We start from the raw sequence: 20,362 nt of genomic DNA, 5'->3' as shown, positions 1-20,362 counted from the left end.
GTCTGGCTCTGAAGTCCCTACTCTTAACCATTTTATACCTCCTCTCAGAATTATTTGAAAACACAATATTTTATGCACTTCTTGGATGCCTATTAAGATCTGATAAAACATTGTCCCTGTAGTTTGGGAAATGATGAAAGACTACTCAGGCCTATCTTTCTTACAGCCTGAACAAGCCATGCTAAAACTATGTCTAAAACTACTTTTGCTCATTTAAAAATGTTCCAGTTCCAGCCAGGTGTGGTGGCACAGGCCTACAATCCCAGAGACTTGCAAAGGTTTGGCAGGATGATCGGAAGTCTGAGGCCAGCCTCAGCAAATGAGCCAGGCTCTAAGACCCTGTCTGGAATTTTTTTTTTTAAGTAAATAAAAAGGGCTAAGGATGTAGCTCTACAGTAAAGCGCCTCCTGGTTCAACCCCCAGTACAAAAAAAAAAAAAAAATTCACTTCCCAGTTTATAGTTTTTATAACACTAAAATTGCATTTATTTGTTAATTCCCACAGTTTCAATCTGTCAATAACAGAACCTACACCACAAATATATACTCACAATCTAAACTAATTTGGAGATTTATCACAACAAAATTCTGATATTCATAACCTCTGCATCTCTACACTATTGATTTTACTTGAGATAGTTATAAATAAATCATTACTATTTTATTTGGTAAATAGCCAGCTTCCTTCTTTTAAGTCTAATGGAGAAAACAGTTTGCTTCATTTACATGTAATAACATATCCAAATATAGAAGGTCAAAATTAATTATTAAAAGTTTAAATTCAATCATTACAAATAAATGCAATTTAAACATGTAACATAGATATGAATACTTTATATCACATGCCATTCGATTTTTAAAAGCATTATCTTCAGCAATTGTGAAAAATAAAAATCCATGAGGGTATTACTGATTTCTGAACTTGGTACTTTCATCCCCTCCTTTGCTGATAGGCTTTGAGAGGGGAACCAGTGAATAAAATCTACTAAAGAACCCTGTTCCTATTTTCATAATGATAAGATCATAACTCTCACACAAATATCAAATGATCCCACATCAAAGACTTTAACTCATCAAAAACTTTCACTCCTTAATGAGTGACCCAGTAAAATACAACAGCCAGTTCAGAGGAGAACTCAAAGGACAACACATGTACAGACAATCAGGAATGCTGAAATTAATTTTTGGATATATGCAAAACTGGCCTTTTTAGGAGAGGAAGAAAATCAATTGCCCCTCTGTATGGAAAGAATCATTTGCATGTCCAGGGACAAGAATCACTTGTATTACTATCCGTTATCTAGGAGCTTCCCTCAATAGTAACTTCTGGGAAATGAGGCTATCACAAATTCCCTTTTCGGGGCAAGTTTAACCCCAGGAAGAAATATGAAAATAATCCTTCCATAAATACACTTTTATTTCACGGTCCTGGATGAGATGGAGAGATCACTGGTACCTGTATAAACAAGAGATTTCCACAAACTTTCTTATTTCCCTTCAATTCTAAAAACTCATTTGTTTTGTCTAAAGAAACTATTTCTTCTCACAGAAACTGTATCTCCCTATTCTTTTTTGCCTACTAGTTAGGGATATAAGGCTTTAACTTTATGCATTTAATAAACCAGCTACTTCTTCAGTCAGCTCCCATATGCATACTATAAACCTTTTTTCTCTGTTAATGTCTCATCAGCTTAATTTGCAGACCCCCTTCACTTAATTAAGAGGGTAGAAGTTTTTCCTCTCCTACATCCCCTAAAACACCATATTAATTATTCTGCTTGAGATACTGTTCACTGCTTTCACATCTTTTGTTTGCCTCTATAGCTTCTGTGGTTTAGAACTGTTGTGTGCTAAACTTCTATCCTTGTAAAGTTACCTATTTACAATAAAAAGAAGATTGATCTACTGATAGACAGATGGATAGATTGATAGACAGACATAGCAATATACACATACACACCAGTCTTTCTCCCTTCCTTCACTGTCCAGTGTTTTCCCAGGATATCCTTTAGGGATTTTTTTTTTTTTTGAGACAGGTCTCACTATGTTTACCCAGGTTGGTTTCTAACTCCTAGGCTCAAGTGATCCTCCAACCTCAGTCTCCTGAATAGCTGGGATTATAGGCATTCTTAGTATATCCTTAAAAAAAGAAGAAGAAGTTATCACAAATTTGTCACTTTAGCCATCTGCAGTGACAGCAAATCCTTAGGTAAGAAGTGGGAAATGTTTCCTCACTAAGCTATTTAAATACCCCAAGTTCCCTCAAATGTTCATCCCTTGTTCTAGCCATGTTTTAAGATGCTCTGTAGTTAACTAATACATTCCTCTAAAAATATGATTTCCAAAAGTAGACTCAAACTCAGAACCGAGAAGCAACAGCTATCAGCTTTCTATATTTTAATACTCTATATTCTTTAATGAATACTACAGCTGTATTCATCAGTGATTGAATATCGTTAGTTCTTGTTACAGTTACAACCTCTTTTCCCACAAATTACTGATAAGTAAACTTGTTCACAAATATTAGAACCCAAATGCAGAACCTCATTTATGATTGATGAATTTTGCCTTAATTTGTCAATATATTTTTAAGAGAGAGAGAGAATTTTAATATTTATTTTTTAGTTTTTCGGCGGACACAACATCTTTGTTTGTATGTGGTGCTGAGGATCGAACCCAGGCCGCACGCATGCCCGGCGAGCACGCTACTGCTTGAGCCACATACCCAGCCCATTGATTTGTCAATATATTCAACTACAGAGCACATACTTCTGTACCAGGCATTTAATAGAGACTGGATGTAAGTGGGTGTGGTGGTACATACCTGTAATCCCAGCATCTCAGGAGGCTGAGACAAGAGGATCACAAGTTCAAAGCCAGCCTCAGCAATTTAGCGAGGCCCTAAGCAACTAGCAAGATCCTGTCTCAAAACAAAAATTAAAAAGGGTTGGAGATATAGCTCAGTGGTAAAACACCCTAGATTCAATCCTGGTACCAAGGAAAAAAAAAAGACTGGACATAAAAAAAGAAAATAGACATGGTTCCTGTCTTCCAGATCATAGAATATTTTGGTGGTTTCATCATATCATTCTAGTATGTCAGTACTACTTTGAATCCTAATTCTTTCGGTGTAATATCTATCTCATATTTGTGAAAACTATAAATTCAACAAACATGCCTTCATCCAGGAAACAGTATACTATTACATAAGATTCGATTTTTTAAAAATAGAGTCCTGCATCTTGGTGCAGACTTCCTACAAGTTTCTATCACATATCATAATTTATGATTATGTAATTCAGCTTTACTATCATTAAATCCAAAAGATTCATATTTTCCATAAGATTATCATGAGATAATATATCAAATTACTTAGAAAAAATAAACTATCATCTTAGAATTACTCCTTCAAAAAAAAAAAAAGTAATCACAAGTGTTTAAGTGAACCCACATGGACTCCTACTTATTACCACCTCTATCAGCCAGAATGCAGTCAGAGGACAGAAACCACACCAGTTATTTGAACAAAGAGAATTTAATACAAGATTTTGTTAACTGAATTTCAAGTTTTTCAGTACACGGCTAAAGGGGGAAAAAAAAGAACTCTTAGCAATCATAGTCTTGACAACTGCAGGAAGCAACTACCACCCCTAGCGCAGGGCTAACAAATGCTTAGAGGAAGAACTCAGGAACTCAAACTCAGACTTCTGGGAAGGCACTGCTCAGCTGGTGCTGATGTCTCAGATTTCCAAGTAGGGGACCAATGTGCCTGTGACCCAGGCCTCTAAAGAGCGGTGCTGGTTGGCGCTAGTGGTCTCTGAAGAAAGCTTGATGAAACTGGTCCTTGGAAAAACTGCAAACTGGATCCAGCAACTGCTACAGGAAGGTACTGCTGCTGCAGGGATGAAGAAGTGTTGTTAGGGCAGCAGTCACAGGAATGGCAAGCAGAGCAGAAAAAGCAAGTCCCTCCCTCCTCTTCTAGGCAGTCAATGCTGTTGCAACAGGGAGCAGGTAGCCAAGCAGAAATGTGACTTGTGGAGTCTGGGCCTCAGGATCACAAGGCAGAATAAATAAATAGATTTGGAGCTAAAAGAACAATAATTTAACTAGCAAAACATTCTCTATTCTAAGGTCAGACAAACTGTTTAATAATCTAACACTCTGTGTAAAGGATCACAATCAATGACATCAATCCCTATCTAACATTTAATCACCTCCTCCTACTCTGAAGAGTAAAACAACCACCACATCTAACACTTGCTTAGTACTTACTTCATGCCTGGAACTGTTTAAAACAGTATACATGTATGAATTGATCCAATCCTCATAGCAACACTGTGAAGTAGGCCATAGCAATATTTCCACTTTATAGACAGCAATAAGGTGAAGAAAAGTTAAATACCTTATCCAATATCGCAAAGTTGTGAAAGATTTTAGACTAAACCCAGGCAATCACACTCCAGTGCCCACGCTTAGGATCACGACATGTGTTACAATGCCACAATAGGCAATTGTTGAGAGCCACAGCCGAAGGGGCCCCAGCAAACTTCCAGCTGCCGGCTGATGATTGGCTCACAGCGGCCCCAGCAACATCTAGCTGATTGGCTCCTCTGCGGTGATGCTCATTGGGCTGTTTCCCTGCCCTTTCAGACCACGGAGCTGCTCATTGGGGGACTTTTTTGGCTCCGCCCACGTGACCCAGCCAATCGGCCTCAAGAGCAGGAGGATTGTGGGAGGTGGAGAGAAGCTTGTGGGGGGAGAGAGAGGCTTGTGGAAAGCCGGTAGTGGCAGTTGAGGCTCTGAGGGTTTTTCCTGAGAGGCTGTTTTGTTTGGCGTGTGTGGTTCTAAAAATAAAGTTAGTTTCTTTTGACAAGTGGCTCCTGATTGTGCCCAGCCAGACTGCGGCAGGCAATGCTCTCTAAATCTAAAGAAGCCTTTGAAATGCAACTTCAGTTGAACAAAATTTTCTTACATGTTTTTAAAAGTTCATATCTGATGAGGTGCAGTGACACCTGCCTATAATTCCAGCAACTTGGGAGACGGAGACAGGAAGACTGCAAGTTTGAATACAGCCTCAGCAAGTTGGCAAAAATCTAACTCAAAAAATTTTTTTTTAATTTTAAGAAAATGATGGGGGTGTAGCTGAGTGGTAGAGAAACGCTGACTTCAATTTTCAGTATGAAAAAAAAAAAGTTACATCTGTATTTGTAGCCCTGTGGAATATCATATTGTCACACACAGACATTTTTCAAGACTTTGCAAAGAATCTGCAATATACTTCTCATGCCCTAAACAATAAAGGAGAAAATGAACAGACTAAAGGCAATGAAATAATCTTCCACTTACAAAATGAAACTACTACCTTCACTACTATCTCACTCAGAAATCAGAAGTAAATCTATTCATGGTAGATGTATGCAGTTTATTTTGAAAAACCATTATTTCTATTGACTGAAGCTCAAAAACATGCTGGGTTGAGAATATAAAACTAAAAATAGCTAGGCAAGAGGAAAAAAAAGAAGCAGCAGCTAGGTATGGTGGTGTATACCTACAGTCCCAACTGCTGGGGAGGCTGCACAGGGGGATCACTGAAGCCCAGAAGTTTGGGGCCAGTCTGAGCAAAATAATGACACCCTGTGTCTTAAAAAAATAAACTGGGGCTGGGCTTGTGGCTCAGCAGTAGAGTGCTCACCTAGCACATGCAAGGTGCTGGGTTTGATCCTCAGCACCATATAAAAATAAATAAAATAAAGGTATTGTGTCCAACTACAACTAAAAAAATATTTTTAAAAATAAATAAATAAATAAACTGGGCATGGTGGCACACACCTATAATGCCAGCAACCCAGGAGGCTGAGGCAGGAGGATCACAAGTTCAAGGCTAGCCTCAGCAATTTAGCAAGACCCTAGGCAATTTATCAAGTCAACAACTCAGCTGGAGATGTAGTCCAGTTGTAAGCACCCCTGGGTTCAATCCCAGTTCCCAAAAAGATTTTTAAAATTTTTTAAAATAATTTTAAATAAATAAATATATTAACCAGATGTGGTGGCACAAGCCTATAATCCCAGCTACTCAGGAGGCTGAGGCAGAAGGACTGCAAGCCCCAAGCCAGCCTTGGCAATTTAATAAGACCCTGTCTCAACTATAAAAATAAGTGTCTGGAGGCCTGGATTCAATACCAAGAACTACAAAAAAAGGGGGGCTGAGGATATAGTAGTAGAGCACTTGCAAGAAGTCCTGGGTTCAATACCCAGTACTGAAAAAAAATTTTTATTTAATAGTCCATGAGGACTGTGGATATGGCTCAATGGTAGAATGCTTGCTTAGTATGTATAAGGCTCTGAGTTTGATCCCCATCACTGCAAAAACAACAATAATAAGAAACAGTATCAATACCCATTCTTTTTAAAATTTTATCTTTTAATTTGTTTAAAATACTCTTTTTATAATATTTTTTTAACTTTAGTTGGACACAATACCTTTATTTTTTTTTTTATTTTTTTTTTATGTGGTGCTGAGGATCAAACCCAGGGTCTCGTGCGAGCTGGGCGAGCGCTCTACCGCTGAGCCCTTGTTTCAAATACTCTTGAATCATCCTAGATTCAAATTCTAGAATACCATACCAACATAATCTTAAAACTCACAAAAACTAGGTATTAACAAAATCCCCACGGGAACTGGCTGTGTCATTTTCCAGCAGTAGGCATTTATAATTGATCACTATTGTTAGTGATCATACAAATCAAAGACTATCTAGTACAATGGTTAAGAGCACAGACTCCAGAGTCAGACTGCCAAATCAAGATCTGGGGCAACTCATCTTCTTAGCTGAGTGATCTTGAGCAAGTTAACTTTTCTGTAGCTCAGTTTCCTTGTGTGTAAAAAGGAGATAATAATAGTATTTACTTCATAAGGTTGTTGTGAGTATTAAGTTAGTTGATAATATGAAGTACCAACAGAACCTGACAGAGTATGTTAGCAATAAAAATCTGAAACACTTACACTTATGAAAGTAAGCTGTTCTACACAATACTTTGTAATTTACATGTTCTTCCAAATATGTCTAATAAAAATTTTCATTTTTCATAAAATATATTTAGATTTTGTAGTTAATATATGGAAAAGTTTGTTGTTGTTGTTGTTGTTGTTGTTGTTGTTTGGTACTGGGAATTTAACCAAGGGGCAATTTACCACGGATGGAGCCACATCCCTAGTCCTTTTTATTTCTTATTTTGAGACAGGGTCTCACTAAGTTGCTTAGGGCCTCACTACTAAGTTACTGAGGCTAGTCTTGAACTTGCAATCCTCCTGTTTCAGCCTCCTAAGCTGCTGAGATCACAGATTTGCACCACCATGCTCATTCTGGAACAATGTTTAAATAATTTTCATAAATCTCTATGGAAATTGGAAACAATGAATTTAACAAAACATTATTTGGCAGTGGAGCAACAATCAAAAATTCAGTTTCTACATAAGCTAAAACCACATGGATCTAAGACAAAAGCCAATGCAAAAACATACATAATGAATGGAAGTAACTATGGCTGTGTTTTTAGTGCCTTCTCAGCAAACTGTTCAACCTTCTGCAACATAATTTTCCTCATGATAAGAAACTACACACAAGATCAAATGTCTAACACAAGTGCCTGAATTCACACTGGTAACATGCAAATTCCTGAAGTAAAAGAAAAGTATTCCTAGATGTTTGACCGGTTAATTCCAAAATATAAGTTACAATCCCACCTAAGTGCTTGGCCTTATTAAATACATACTCTCTAATATCACACTACATTAATAAAAAAATCAGAAAACTCAGCTCCTACAGAGGGGAAGTCACAGGGAAAGCCTTGTGAAATTGACAGTTTCCTCTGTTCTACGAGAATGTACAATAATCTCATAAGCACAAGAGTTAACATGCTTGTACAAAAAAAATGTTCATTTATAGGCCTGTTGCAAGGAAAGCTCAGATATCCTAATGTGTTCACATGACATTTTTTTCAAATTCACAGAAACTTATCCATTTTAATATCAGGTATTTTCTAAATAAATGGTGGATATTTGTTTTCTAGAGACAAATCTTTATTCCACTATTTCTTAAATACACTGTGCCCATTTATTGGCAAAATGTTAATAATTTTATCAAACTGAAGTGATGAGAAAATATAAAGGTTTATTGTTGGATTTACTCTTATTTTTCCATGTGCTTGAAATTTTTTATATGTATATACTCTAAATAAACTACCACAGTTGAATTTAGATTTTAACTTCATAATACAGCCATAGATAACAGGATCAAGAAATTGTTCATTTTATCACTTATTAGTGAAAACAAAACTGAAGAGGGTAAGGCAAACAAAGATTTTATGAGAATACCTTTCATGATGTTTTAAGAATAAGACGTATTCCTTTCATTTTCTAATTCTTTGTATACCACTACTGACATATATACCACACATCATAAAATTCACCCATTTAACCTGGTCAGTTCAGTGGTTTTCGTTGTTTTGCAACCAGTGTCACAATCTAGTTTTAGAATACATTTATCATCCCATGCAAGTTAGCTGTACTCCCAGCCAGCTTAAGGCAAACACTGATCCACTCTCTGTATAGAGCATAGAGGCATATGTATAGGCATATGCTGAATTATCTCACACAAACACAATATGTGATCTTTTGTGATTTTTTTTTTTGACTCAGAATGGTTACAAAGTTCACCTTTGATGTGTCATGTCTCAATCAGTACTTCTTCCTTTTATGGCAAAAATAATATTCCACTATTTAGGTATGCTACATTTTGTTTATTCACTAACAGCTGTGGGCTGCTTCCATATGGGGGTTATTATGAATAACAAAGCAATGAACATTCAGGTACAAGTGTTTGTGTGAACAAATATCTTCATTATCCTCAGATACATACCTAAGATTAAGAATTAATTAATTGGGCTGGGGCTGAGGCTCAGTGGCAGAGCGCATGTCTAACATGCATGAGGCACTGGGTTCGATCCTCAGCACCACACACAAAAAAATAAAATAAAGGCATTCTGTCCATCTACAACTACAAAAAACTATTTTAAAAAAGAATTAATTAAGATTAGAATTACTGGGTCACATGGTAAGTTCATGCTTAACATTTTGAGCAACCGTCAAATTGTTTTCCAAAGTAGCTGCATCATTTCTCATTCCAGCAATGTATAAGGGGGTCCAATTTCTCCACATCCTCACCAACACTTGCTACTGTCTTTTTCATTTAAACCACCCTAATAGAAGTGAAGTGGTATCTCACTATTTCACATTTTAATTTCCCTATGACTAACGATGCTGCACACTGTTTTATTTGCTTTTTGGTCATTAATATATCTTCTCTGACAAATGTCTATTCAAATTCTTTGTCCATCTTAACTGAGTTGTTCATCTTCCTATCACTAAGTTGTATCCTTTATATATTCTTACAAATATCTTCCCCATTTTCTTAGTTTTCTTTTAATTTTCTTNGGGCCGTACGCATGCCAGGCAAGCGCGCTACCGCTTGAGCCACATCCCCAGCCCTGATTGTACCCTTTTACATTTTTTTCTAAGAATTTAACCTTTATTTGTTTATTTTTATGTGGTGCTGAGGATCAAACCCAGTGCCTCACCTATGCAAGCAACTACTCCACCACTGAGCTACAATCTCAGCCCTCTCCTTTTAATTTTGATTAAATCCAAATTAACCACTTTTTTCTTTGTACTTTTGGTAAATCTAAAAAATCGATGCCTAACTCAAAATTTATTCCATAAAAATTATTACAGTGTTTCCTTCCAAGAGTTGTATTGATTTTGCTCTTTGTTATTTCTTTTAAGTTAATTTGCAGGGAGGGTTGGGATGGTGCTACAGAATGAACACAGGGCCCCAAGCATGCTAGGCAAGCATTCTACCACCAAGTACATCCCCACCCTTTCCTAGATTTTATTTTGAGACAGGTCAGCACAGGCTGACCTCAAAACTTGTGACCCTCCTGCCTCAGCCTCCTGAGTAGCTGATTACAAACATGCACCACTGTGACTGGCTTGAGTTAATATTTGTGCCTGTATGAAGGAAGGGTTCAAATTCATTCTTTTGCAGGTGGATATCAAACCGTACAGAATCATTTGTTCCCCAATTGAATGATTTCTGCACTACAGGATGAACACCCTTAATCTGACACTCCAAGATCTAAACCCTTCTGAGCACCATCATGACAACACACACAAGTGGTAAATTTGACACTTGACCTCGCAGCACAACACAGGCATACTAAAAATACTGTATAAAACCCTTCTGTCAATGTGTATAAGCTATATATGAAACCTGAATTACATGTTTAGACTTCTATCCTATCCCTAAGACATCTCATTATGTATATGCAAAAATTCCAAAATCCAGCCAGGTGTGTTGGCAAATACCTGTAATCTCAGCTACTCAGGAGGCTGAGGCAGGAGAATTGCAAGTTTGAGAACAACCTAGGCAACTTAGCAAAACTCAATCTCAAAATTTAAAAAATAAAATAAAAAGGATTGGGGATATACTCATGGTAGAATGCCCCTAGGTTCAATTCCCATTACTTGCGGGTAGGGGGTGTCAACTGACTCTCAGTTCTATTAATCTATGTATTATCCTTATGCCATTAGCACACCATCTTGATTAATGAAAATTTGCAGTAGATTTTGATATTGGAAAGTATGTGTCCTCTAACTATGTTCTTTTTCAGGACTAGTTTGGCTATTCTGGAGAGCATGAATTTTTATATGGATATTAGAATCAGCTTGTCAGTTTCTGCCAAAAAAAAAAAAAGGCAGATGTGAGTTTGATAGGGATTGTATTTAATCTATAAATCATTCCATCTTAATATTAATTCTTGCCCATGAACATGGGCAGTCGAGTAAAATGTATTTCTGTTTTAAAACTAAATTCGTGGGCTGGGATTGTGGCTCAGCAGTAGAGCGCTTGCCTAGCATGGGAGGGACCCAGGTTAGATCCTCAGCACTACATAAAAATAAAGGCATTGTGTTGTGTCCACCCACACCTAAAAAATAAATAAAATTTTAAAAAAAAACTAAATTCGTGAGCTGTGTACATATCTGTGATTAAAGCATTTGCCTGGCATGTTAAAAGCCCTGGGTTCAATACCCAGCACTACAAAAACAAAAATAAAGACAAAAGACAAAAACTACATTCTTTAAACAACTCAGTCAGCCCAATTGCTAAAAACAAAATAATCAAACACCCTGAAACCTAAGGAACTGAATCCATCCCAGCTTCATTTAATGCCACAGAGTTCAATCACAAAAGAGTAGCCCAATTAAAAAGAGATTCAAATATTTTGTTAGAATCTCTCCTTTAATATAACCAAGCCTGGTGCAATGGTACATGCATGCAGTCCCAGCTACTCAGGAGGCTCAGGCAGGAGGAGTGCTTGAGACTAGAAGTTGGGGTTCTCCTGGACAAAACAAAGAGATCCATTTCACAAAAAAAGTGGGCTGGGAATGTGGCTCAATTATAAAGTATTTGACTAGCATGTTCCACGATCTGGGTTCAATCCCCAGCACCACAAAAATAATAATTTTAAAAAAACTAATAAAACTAAATATGTAAATCTAATTATCATCCTCTTTTCTTCTCCCATCTCCATTTGCTTCTGCTTTCTACTTATTTGATTATTTTCCAACATCTTTTTCTTTTCACTTACTATATCATTTTTCCCCTTCTCATCTACAAAACTATTTTCTTCTAGTCTATAATCTTCTAAAAATAAGAACTAATCTGTTTTCCATACGTACAATTTGGCAAAATATAAGTAGTGCTAATTCTATTTTCCTTTTATGTAGATTGACAACATTAATCTTAGTAATTTCATCTTTTTTAGTATCTTTATTTTATTTATTTGTTTTTATGTGGTGCTGAGGATTGAACTCTGGGCCTCGCACATGCCAGGCAAGTACTCTACCACTGAGCCACAACCCTAGCCCCAGTAATTTCATCTTTATTAAAGTAATATTATTCATGCTATTCTGTAATTGCAAAAATTATTGGTACCAAATTTGGAAGAATATTGATATTGAATGGAAGAAAATATTTGCAAGAATATATTTAAAAAACTCTTACAACTCAATGATGAAAAGGTGAACAACTCAGTTAAAATGGACATGAATTTGAATAATTTATCAAAGATATACAAGCGACCAACAAATTTCTGAACTAGGTCCATAGTTAGCTGAAATAATACCACAGCAATTTTTTAACTACCCCTAGGTCAAACTTAGCTGGCGATAGTATGGAAATTACAAGTACACAATGTGTACATAATGGTGCCTTCCCTTAGTAACATTCAGAGCTCACTTTTTTTTTTTTTTCTTTTTACTCCTAAGAAGTTAAGGTCAAGTTTGTTGTATTATTTAGACCAGTTTTCAACTGCAATTTCTAAGTAATCCTAAATATTTACCCACAAAATAAATCATATCTAATAATAAATTATCGACTATTTGTCAAATGGAATCTCAAAAAGTCACAATGTAGATTATTATACATTAACTTCATACTATTAATCATTTAAAATACCATAAGGCATGTTTTTCAGACCAAGATGCTCGCTCCTAAAAGCAGTGTAACTATGAGACAAAAAGAGGGTTTTAGTAGAGGTCACAGTGAAACCATTCTATGACAACTACTCCCCTATTTCTTCTGTCCTACCAACTAGATACTATTACTACCTATTCAATCCTCCCATTACTACTTTTGCTCTAGTAAAAGGGACTTGTCTTTGGTCAGTAGTCAAAGAATTAAAGAATACTTTCTCAAAAATAAGAAATTGCTAATGATTTTCAATGATTAAAACGTTCTTAGTGATAAAAGCCTTATTTCTATTTTTATCTTTGTGATAAAAAAAACTTTATTTTGTATTGATAAGGCTTTAAGTAATAAAGTAACAAAGCCTTATATTGAACCATTTAGTAGATATCACCAATACTGGAATCTAACCAAAGAATATTTATCTTGAATTCATCAAGTCTTTTTTCCTTTTTTCATACTGGGGTTTAAACCCTGGGGTGATCTACTACCAACCTACAACCCCAACCCTTTTTTATTTTTACTTTGAGACAGGGTCTGAATAAGTGCCCAGGATGACCTCAAATTTGTGATCCTTCTGCCTCAGTCTCCAAGTAGCTGGGTTTATAGGCATCACAACCACAGGCCCCATCAACCCTTATACAGCTTTCAGTTCATAGGCAACAGAAGAACATGATAAATGACACCACAGGGCAGTTACTAGAGAAGCCCAGAAGGAAAGATACTCTGCAGGACAACTGTTTTGGTCTTTCCATTGAGTCTCATGCAATGTGTTGTGAAAATGGGGACCATGCCAGATTAAGAGACTTGTACATTAATTAAGGCATGGTCTATGATTTAGACAGACCCAACAGCTTTAAAGAACATTTTGGGGTTGACCAGAAATTCTGAATATTGTCTGCACATTTAATAACAGGGAAGTAGGACAAATCACTGACTGAAAAAAAAAAGACTCAAGTTTCTTTCTATATTTGCATTGGTATATTATAATTATATATAATGTTGGGATTAGTTGTTACATATTCATAAGATTAGGCAAAGGGGAATGAAGGGAACAAAGGGGGATGGGAACAGGAAACAGTAGAATGAACTGGACATAACTTTCCTATGCTCATGTATGGATACACGACCAGTGTAACTCCGTATCACGTTAAACCTCGAGAATGGGATAAAAATTATAATGGGTTACACCCCGTGTATGTATTTCAAAATACACCCTACTGTCATGTATATCTAAAAACAATTTAAAAAATTAAAATAAACATTTTTTAAATAAAAATCTCAGTTTCAAAAGAGTATCCATATGTGATGCAAACCAGCAATGCCACTTTTAAGTATTCACCCCCTCCCCCAAAAAAGAAACACAAAACAAAGACTGGTAAGTAAATGTTCATAGCACCTCTAGTCACAGCTCCAAAAAATGGAAAACAACCCAAATGTCCATCAATTCATGGGTAGATGGCTCATGAACTGTAGTATACACATATAATAGAGTAATACTGAGTAATGAAATGGAATGATCTATCATTTCTATTGACTGTGGTAGTAACTATACAACTGTATATATGTCTGAATTTGTAGAACCACATACTTTAAATTGGTAACCTCTGTGGCACATAAACTCTACCTAAATACAGCTGATTCTTAAAAAAATTGAACATACTTTGTAGTTTTCTTATTTTATTTAAAATGCCAATGTACTCTCCTGTATGTGTGTTGCTGGGGACTGAACCCAGGGCCTTATGCATATGAGGCAAGCCCTCTACCAACTGAGCTATATCCCAGCCCCTAAAATGCCAGATTTGATGGTTACAGTTGTATGTACTCTCCTATGTATAAAAATATTGATAGAGGGCTGGGGTTATGGCTCAGCAGTAGAGTGCTTGCCTCGCATGTACAAGGCCCTGGGTTCAATCCTCAGCACTACATAAAAATAAATATACAAATAAAATAAAGTTAAAAAATATTGATAGAAAGATGCACAGAGAGGAGCTGAGGCTATAGCTCAGTGGTAGAGCGTTTGCCTCGCATGTGTGAGGCACTGGGTTCAATCCTCAGCACACATGAAAATAAATAAAGATACTGTGTGTTCATCCACAACTAAATAAATATTTTTTAAGAAAAGAAAGATGCACGGAGAGAGTTCCAGCGCGGTATGTATTAAGGTACTGATGGCAGTAATCACTGGGTATTGGCAAGTTATGAGTTCTAATGGGAGCATTTTGCTTCTTCCACTTTAGAGTCTTATACAATGTAGTTTTTATAATAGTAAGAGACTTTTTAAAAAAATAACTATCAGCTTTGATTTTTAAACTTAAAGTTTTCTTATATTAACATCCATGGACTATCAATTTGTGGATTTGTAGGTTATCAATATACTTACAATGGTAGTTTTGGAGGTAAATTTTTATTGCTAAAATAATATTTACAAAATAGATATTTTAGCAAAAGTAAATATTATTTTAGCAATAAAAATTTACCTCCAAAATCACCATATTTACAGAGTAAATATTATTCTCTTTGGTCATAGTGAATACACATTCAATGAACACAATTTGTTCCAAGCATCATATTTGAATCATATCTCTGGTTTCTTCCCTTAAAAATTAACATTCTACCTCAGCTACTATACTGATACCAATTAAAAATACTTGCTCCCTCTCCCCATGCTCTACCAATGAGTTACACCCCCAGCCATTTTTATTTTGAGTCAGAATCTCATTAAGTTGACCAAGCTGGCCTGAACTTGTGATCGTCCTGCCTCAGCCTCCCCAGTAGCTGAAATTACAGGTTTGAACCACTACACCCAACCCAAAATAAAATTACTTCTAAATTTAACTTCACAATAACATCAGCATTTTTTTAAGAATTTTTTTCACAATACCTTTATTCTATTTATTTGTTTTTATGTGGTGCTGAGAATTGAACCCAGGGCTTCACTTGTGCTAGGTAAGTGCTCTACCACTGAGCTACAGCCCCAGGCCAAACATCAGCATTTTTAAGCATTAGCAATAAGTATGGTGGCTCAAGCCTGTCATCTCAGCTACTCCAGAGGCTGAGGGAAGAGAATCACTTGAGTCCATGAGTTCAAAATCAGCTTGAGCTGTTAACATAGCTAGACTTAATTTTTAAATTAAATAAATAAAATAAAATAAAATTTAGCAAAAAGTCAAATGAAACAAGAATTGTAACCATCAAATCTAATTTTAAAAATGCTACTTCAGCTTTTAAGAGAAAAGTGATGAAAAAAAGCACACTAAATAAGAACTGTGGAGTAAAAATGAATAGCTTTGAATCACACTTTTATTATTGTTAATAATATTTGAAAATACAGTATCAAATATCCTATATAGCAGCCTGGATTTATCATGCTTTTATAACACAACTATGTGGTGTGTGTGAGACTTTGTCTTTTATCTATCTCCATCCCTCAAGCACTCACCAGGATTTCTTGGGTTACAGGAAAGTGATGGGGATAGGAAGAGGTTTGTGGGTTTTTTTTTTTTTTAATATTTATTTTTATTTTTCAGTTTTTGGCGGACACAACATCTTTGTTTGTATGTGGTGCTGAGGATCCAACCCGGGCCACAGGCATGCTACCGCTTGAGCCACATCCCCAGCCCGGTTTGTGGGTTTTGTTTGTGGTTTTATTTTTTTCTGGGTTTTGTGTGGAGGAAGGGGGCCTGTGGTTTGGGAGGTTTTCTGTTTGTTTGTTTGTTTGTTTGTTTGGGTTATTTTCAGCTTTGTTTTTACCTTTGTGTGTGTGTGGGGGGGGGTATCCTTAACTGGAGTTAATTACCAGAAGGGAAACAACAAACATCAGATCCCTGCCACATGCCAGGCAAGGTTCTAAACAACTACCTACATTCTTTTATTTAACAAGTCTTTGAGATGGATATCACTGTCTCATTGTATGTACGGAGAACACTGAAATGCACAACAGTTCAGCCTTGTGAATACTCATACAACTAGTTAGGAACACAGCCAAACAAAGACATATGAATCTAGATCTGTATTCAGACCATTCTTCTTGTTAATTTTAGGGGAAAGATTTTAAAAAGAAAACTAGAATAAACAACAACTAAATGATGAAGTTAAAAGGTATATCCAGGGCTGGGGCTGGGGTTCAGTGGTAGAGCACTTGCCTATGTATGAGGCACTGGGTTCGAACCTCAGCACCACACAAAAATGAATAAATAAAAGAGATGTTGTGTCCATCTACAAAAAAAAAAAAAAAAACACAGTGAATCCAAAGTCAACTGTATTTTTAGCAATGTGCAATATAAAATTTTAAAAATAGTTTCATGGCGGGTTGCAGATTTAATTTGGTTGTAGAGTGCTTGCCTAGTATGTATAAGGTCCTAGATTCCACTCCCAGCATCTCTCTACTCCCCAAAAAAGTTCATGTACAATCCACATCAAACAGAACAAAATATTTTTGAAAATATTGTTAAGTGCAATACTTGCACACTGAAGTAACACATCACTATAAAAAATCCAAACTGTCTTTTTTGCAGAAATTGATAAAATGAACCTAAAACTCATATAAAAATATAAAGGACATAGAATGGCTTAACAGTCTTGGAAAAAAAATGTTGGAGGAGTTACAATTAATTTCAAAATCCATCACAAAGCTACAGTAATGAAATCGTGAGGTGCTGGCATAAGGACAGATATATAGATCAACAGAACAGAATTCCGAATTCAGGAAAAAAAAAAACTCACATATGGTCAACTGATTTTCAATAAGGGGTATAAAGACCATTAAATGAGGAAGAGAACAGTCTTTTCAATATATGGTGCTGGGAAAACTGAATATCCATAGGTGAAAAAAATGAATTTTGACCACTAACTCATACCATACACAAAAATTAACTCAAAATGGATCAACAACCTAAATATTGGTTAAAGGCATAAACTCTCAGAAGAAAACATAGGAATATATATTTCATGACCTTGTATTTGACAATGGATTCAGATATGACAGCAAAAGCATGAGCAATAAAAGAAAAAACTGGACTTGGTTGAAATTAAATACATTTTTACATCAAAGAACATTATTTAAAAAATTGAGTCGGGGCCGGGGCCAGGGCTGTGGCTCAGTGGTGAAGCATTCGCCTAGCATGTGTGAAGCACTGGGTTCAATCCTTGGCACCACATAAAAATAAAATAAAGATATTGTGTTCACCTAAAACTAAAAAATAAATATTAAAAAAAAATTGAGTCATGTGTGGTGGTGCACACCTGTAATTCCACTGACTGAGGAGGCTGAGGAAGGAGGCTGAGGCAAGTTCAAAGCCAGCTTCAGCAACTAATTGAGACCCTGTCTCAAAATAAAGAATTAAAAAGGTTTGGAGATGTGGCTCAGTGGTAAAGCACCCTTAGGTTCAATCCACAGTATAAAAAAACAATTACTACCACAATAAAATACCATTTCATACCTATAAGGATGGCTAAAGTTAAAAATACAGACAGTAACAGGTATTGGTCAGCGGTAGAGAAACAGCAACCCTGGTGCATTACTAGCGATGGGATGTAATATGCAGTAGAGCCTCAGAAAACAGTTTGACAGTTGCTCAAAATGCTTAACAGAGTTATGTGACCTAGTAATTCTACTCCTAGAGATACACCAAGAGAAATTACAAAATATGTCCACACTAAGACTTGTACACGTTTATTGCTGCATTATTTAAAGAGCCCAAAATAGGGGGAAAATATATATCCACAGACGAATGTACAAACGATATCTGGTATATCCATTCGAAAGAATATTATTCAGTAATAAAAAGGAATAAAGTTCTATACATGCTACATCATGGTTGAACCTCAAACACTCTGTGCTACATGAAAAAAGAGTCAATCACAGAAGACTATAATAACCCATTATATAAAATTTCCAGAATAGCTAATTTCAGAGACAGAAACATTAGTAAATGGCATAGTCTGGTGGAATGGGCAATAAGGAAAGGACTGCTAATGGGTAAAGAATTTTTTGTAGGGTGACAAAATGTTTTAAAAGTAGATAATGGTGATGGTTACACAACTATGAAAATATTAGAACCACAAAATTACACACTACCAGGGTTAATTTTATGGGAGGTAAATTATATCTCAATAAAAGCTTTTTAAAAGATTTTTTAAAGACACTTTAAAAAGACATCCAAATAAGCTACAAAAACAATACACTGGGAGACTACAGCACCAAATTTTTCAATTTTCTCCTTCAGATGCATTCTCAAATCTGAAAGTCAAGTCTTCCTATATTTGCATACTTTGTTCAGTGAACAACAACAAAAACCCTACCTTAGTGAAACCAACTAACTGAAATTCAACTTGATGAAAAAAAAATGCCTCTGAAATATAGAACACCTTTATTTTAGCATCGACTCTGAACTAAACATAAATCTGAATTTTGATGCGTCACATAAAAACTAGACATACTCAGAGTTTAAGCAAATTGCCAACTTTCCATAAAAGATAAACAGTAATTCAGATTTCCTTTGATGCAAATATAAATGTTTACCTGCCTCAAATGAACAAAATCTTGTAAGCCTAGTGTTCCCAAGTGAAAGAAATACGTATTTTTTAATTCAGAACTTTGTTTTAGAATCAATTTTAACCTAGCTAGGGTATACAGAGTTGATCCTTTATACTAACCAACAAATACCCTGCTCTTGAGTGGAACATACTGAAAACACAGCATTATAACCAGACAAAAGTTGGGAGCTGAGAAAAATCACAGTACACAATAAAAATAACTACTCTCAAGAAGCTCCTGAAAATGCCTCAAGAGTTCCAATGTTGCAAACTCCTTAGTCATTTAGTCTTCCTATAACTATTTACCGAACATATACCATTTGCCAGGCACGGTGCAAGGTACCAGGATGCCACAGTGAGGTATAAACAGAGCAGGTCCCTGGTTGCAGGAAGCTTGTTCTCTACAGCCTGACAAACCTTTCTGATTTCAACTTCAAGAGCCTGCTAAAAATTCAGTCTTGTCCCCTACATTGAGGAGCCAGGGCTCGTGGGCCTGCAGTGGAGCATGCAAGCTGTATTTTTACAAAGTGCTCCCAATTATTCCTCCACTGGACCATCCCACCCATCCTGCAGGAGCCCCACATTCAAAGTCCGCTCAGCAGCCTTCACCTTGACAGGCACCCCAAACACACCTCGAGGACAAGACGGACGGAAGGCTTTCTGGTATCATTCTGGTGAGCCACCAGCAGCTTGTTGCCCTCCCGGGTCGGAGAGCTCACTCCCTCCCAACCTCATCTGAGGCTGGCAGCACCTGAGCCTCCCCAGCGGCAGACACCTGTCTCCAGGAGGATGCAGTCTGCCACTTAAGTGGACCGTGGTCCCAAGGTTCCGCCCCCCGGGGAGGGGTCAAGGAGGCGGCCCGCGGGAGTTAAGCGCCGACTGCATACCGCCGGCCCCGCTCCCGCACACACTCACAACACTCCCGCGGAAACTGAGGCAGGCGGCGGACCGGATCCCGCTGCACAGCGGCTCGCGAAGGGGCTGGAACCCCGACGACGAGGTGGCTTCCGCCTCGCGGGCACTCGTCAGCCGCGGAGGCCCGGCCCGGCTTGCACCGACGGAGTTTCACAAAGAAAGTCTCCCGGCCCGCGCCCCTCACGCACTCACCGGCGCTGGCGCCGGCGGAGACTCGGGCTCCCGCCGCCTGCGGCTCCGGGCCGGGGTCGACGCTGGGGTCGGTTCGGACGCTGGCGGCAGCTGAAGCGCCGCCGTCGAGCTAACGGTCCCGCCAGCTAGGCGCGC

General features: G+C 37.1%; 1 protein-coding gene and 1 long non-coding RNA gene across 2 annotated transcripts in view; both read right to left on the bottom strand.

Moving 5' to 3' along the window:
- The window catches only part of Ttc28 (tetratricopeptide repeat domain 28), a 583,072-nt gene that overhangs the window by 561,838 nt on the left and 872 nt on the right, over positions 1 to 20,362 (bottom strand). The window contains exon 3 of the mRNA XM_048784881.1: positions 20,228 to 20,356. Coding sequence (XP_048640838.1) covers positions 20,228 to 20,356 — 129 coding nt within the window. The remainder of the gene's footprint in view (positions 1 to 20,227; positions 20,357 to 20,362) is intronic.
- Positions 3,551 to 4,582, bottom strand: LOC125611108. Its single transcript, XR_007341230.1, has 2 exons — positions 4,402 to 4,582; positions 3,551 to 3,894 (listed from the first exon to the last, which is right to left on the bottom strand). It is a non-coding gene; the product is annotated as an uncharacterized LOC125611108 (long non-coding RNA).

Source organism: Marmota marmota, unplaced genomic scaffold, assembly GCF_001458135.2.
Source record: "Marmota marmota marmota unplaced genomic scaffold, marMar, whole genome shotgun sequence".
In the NCBI taxonomy this organism is placed as follows: domain Eukaryota; kingdom Metazoa; phylum Chordata; class Mammalia; order Rodentia; family Sciuridae; genus Marmota; species Marmota marmota.
Note: the sequence above shows the minus strand (reverse complement) of the source record. Positions and strands in the feature narration are given on the sequence as shown.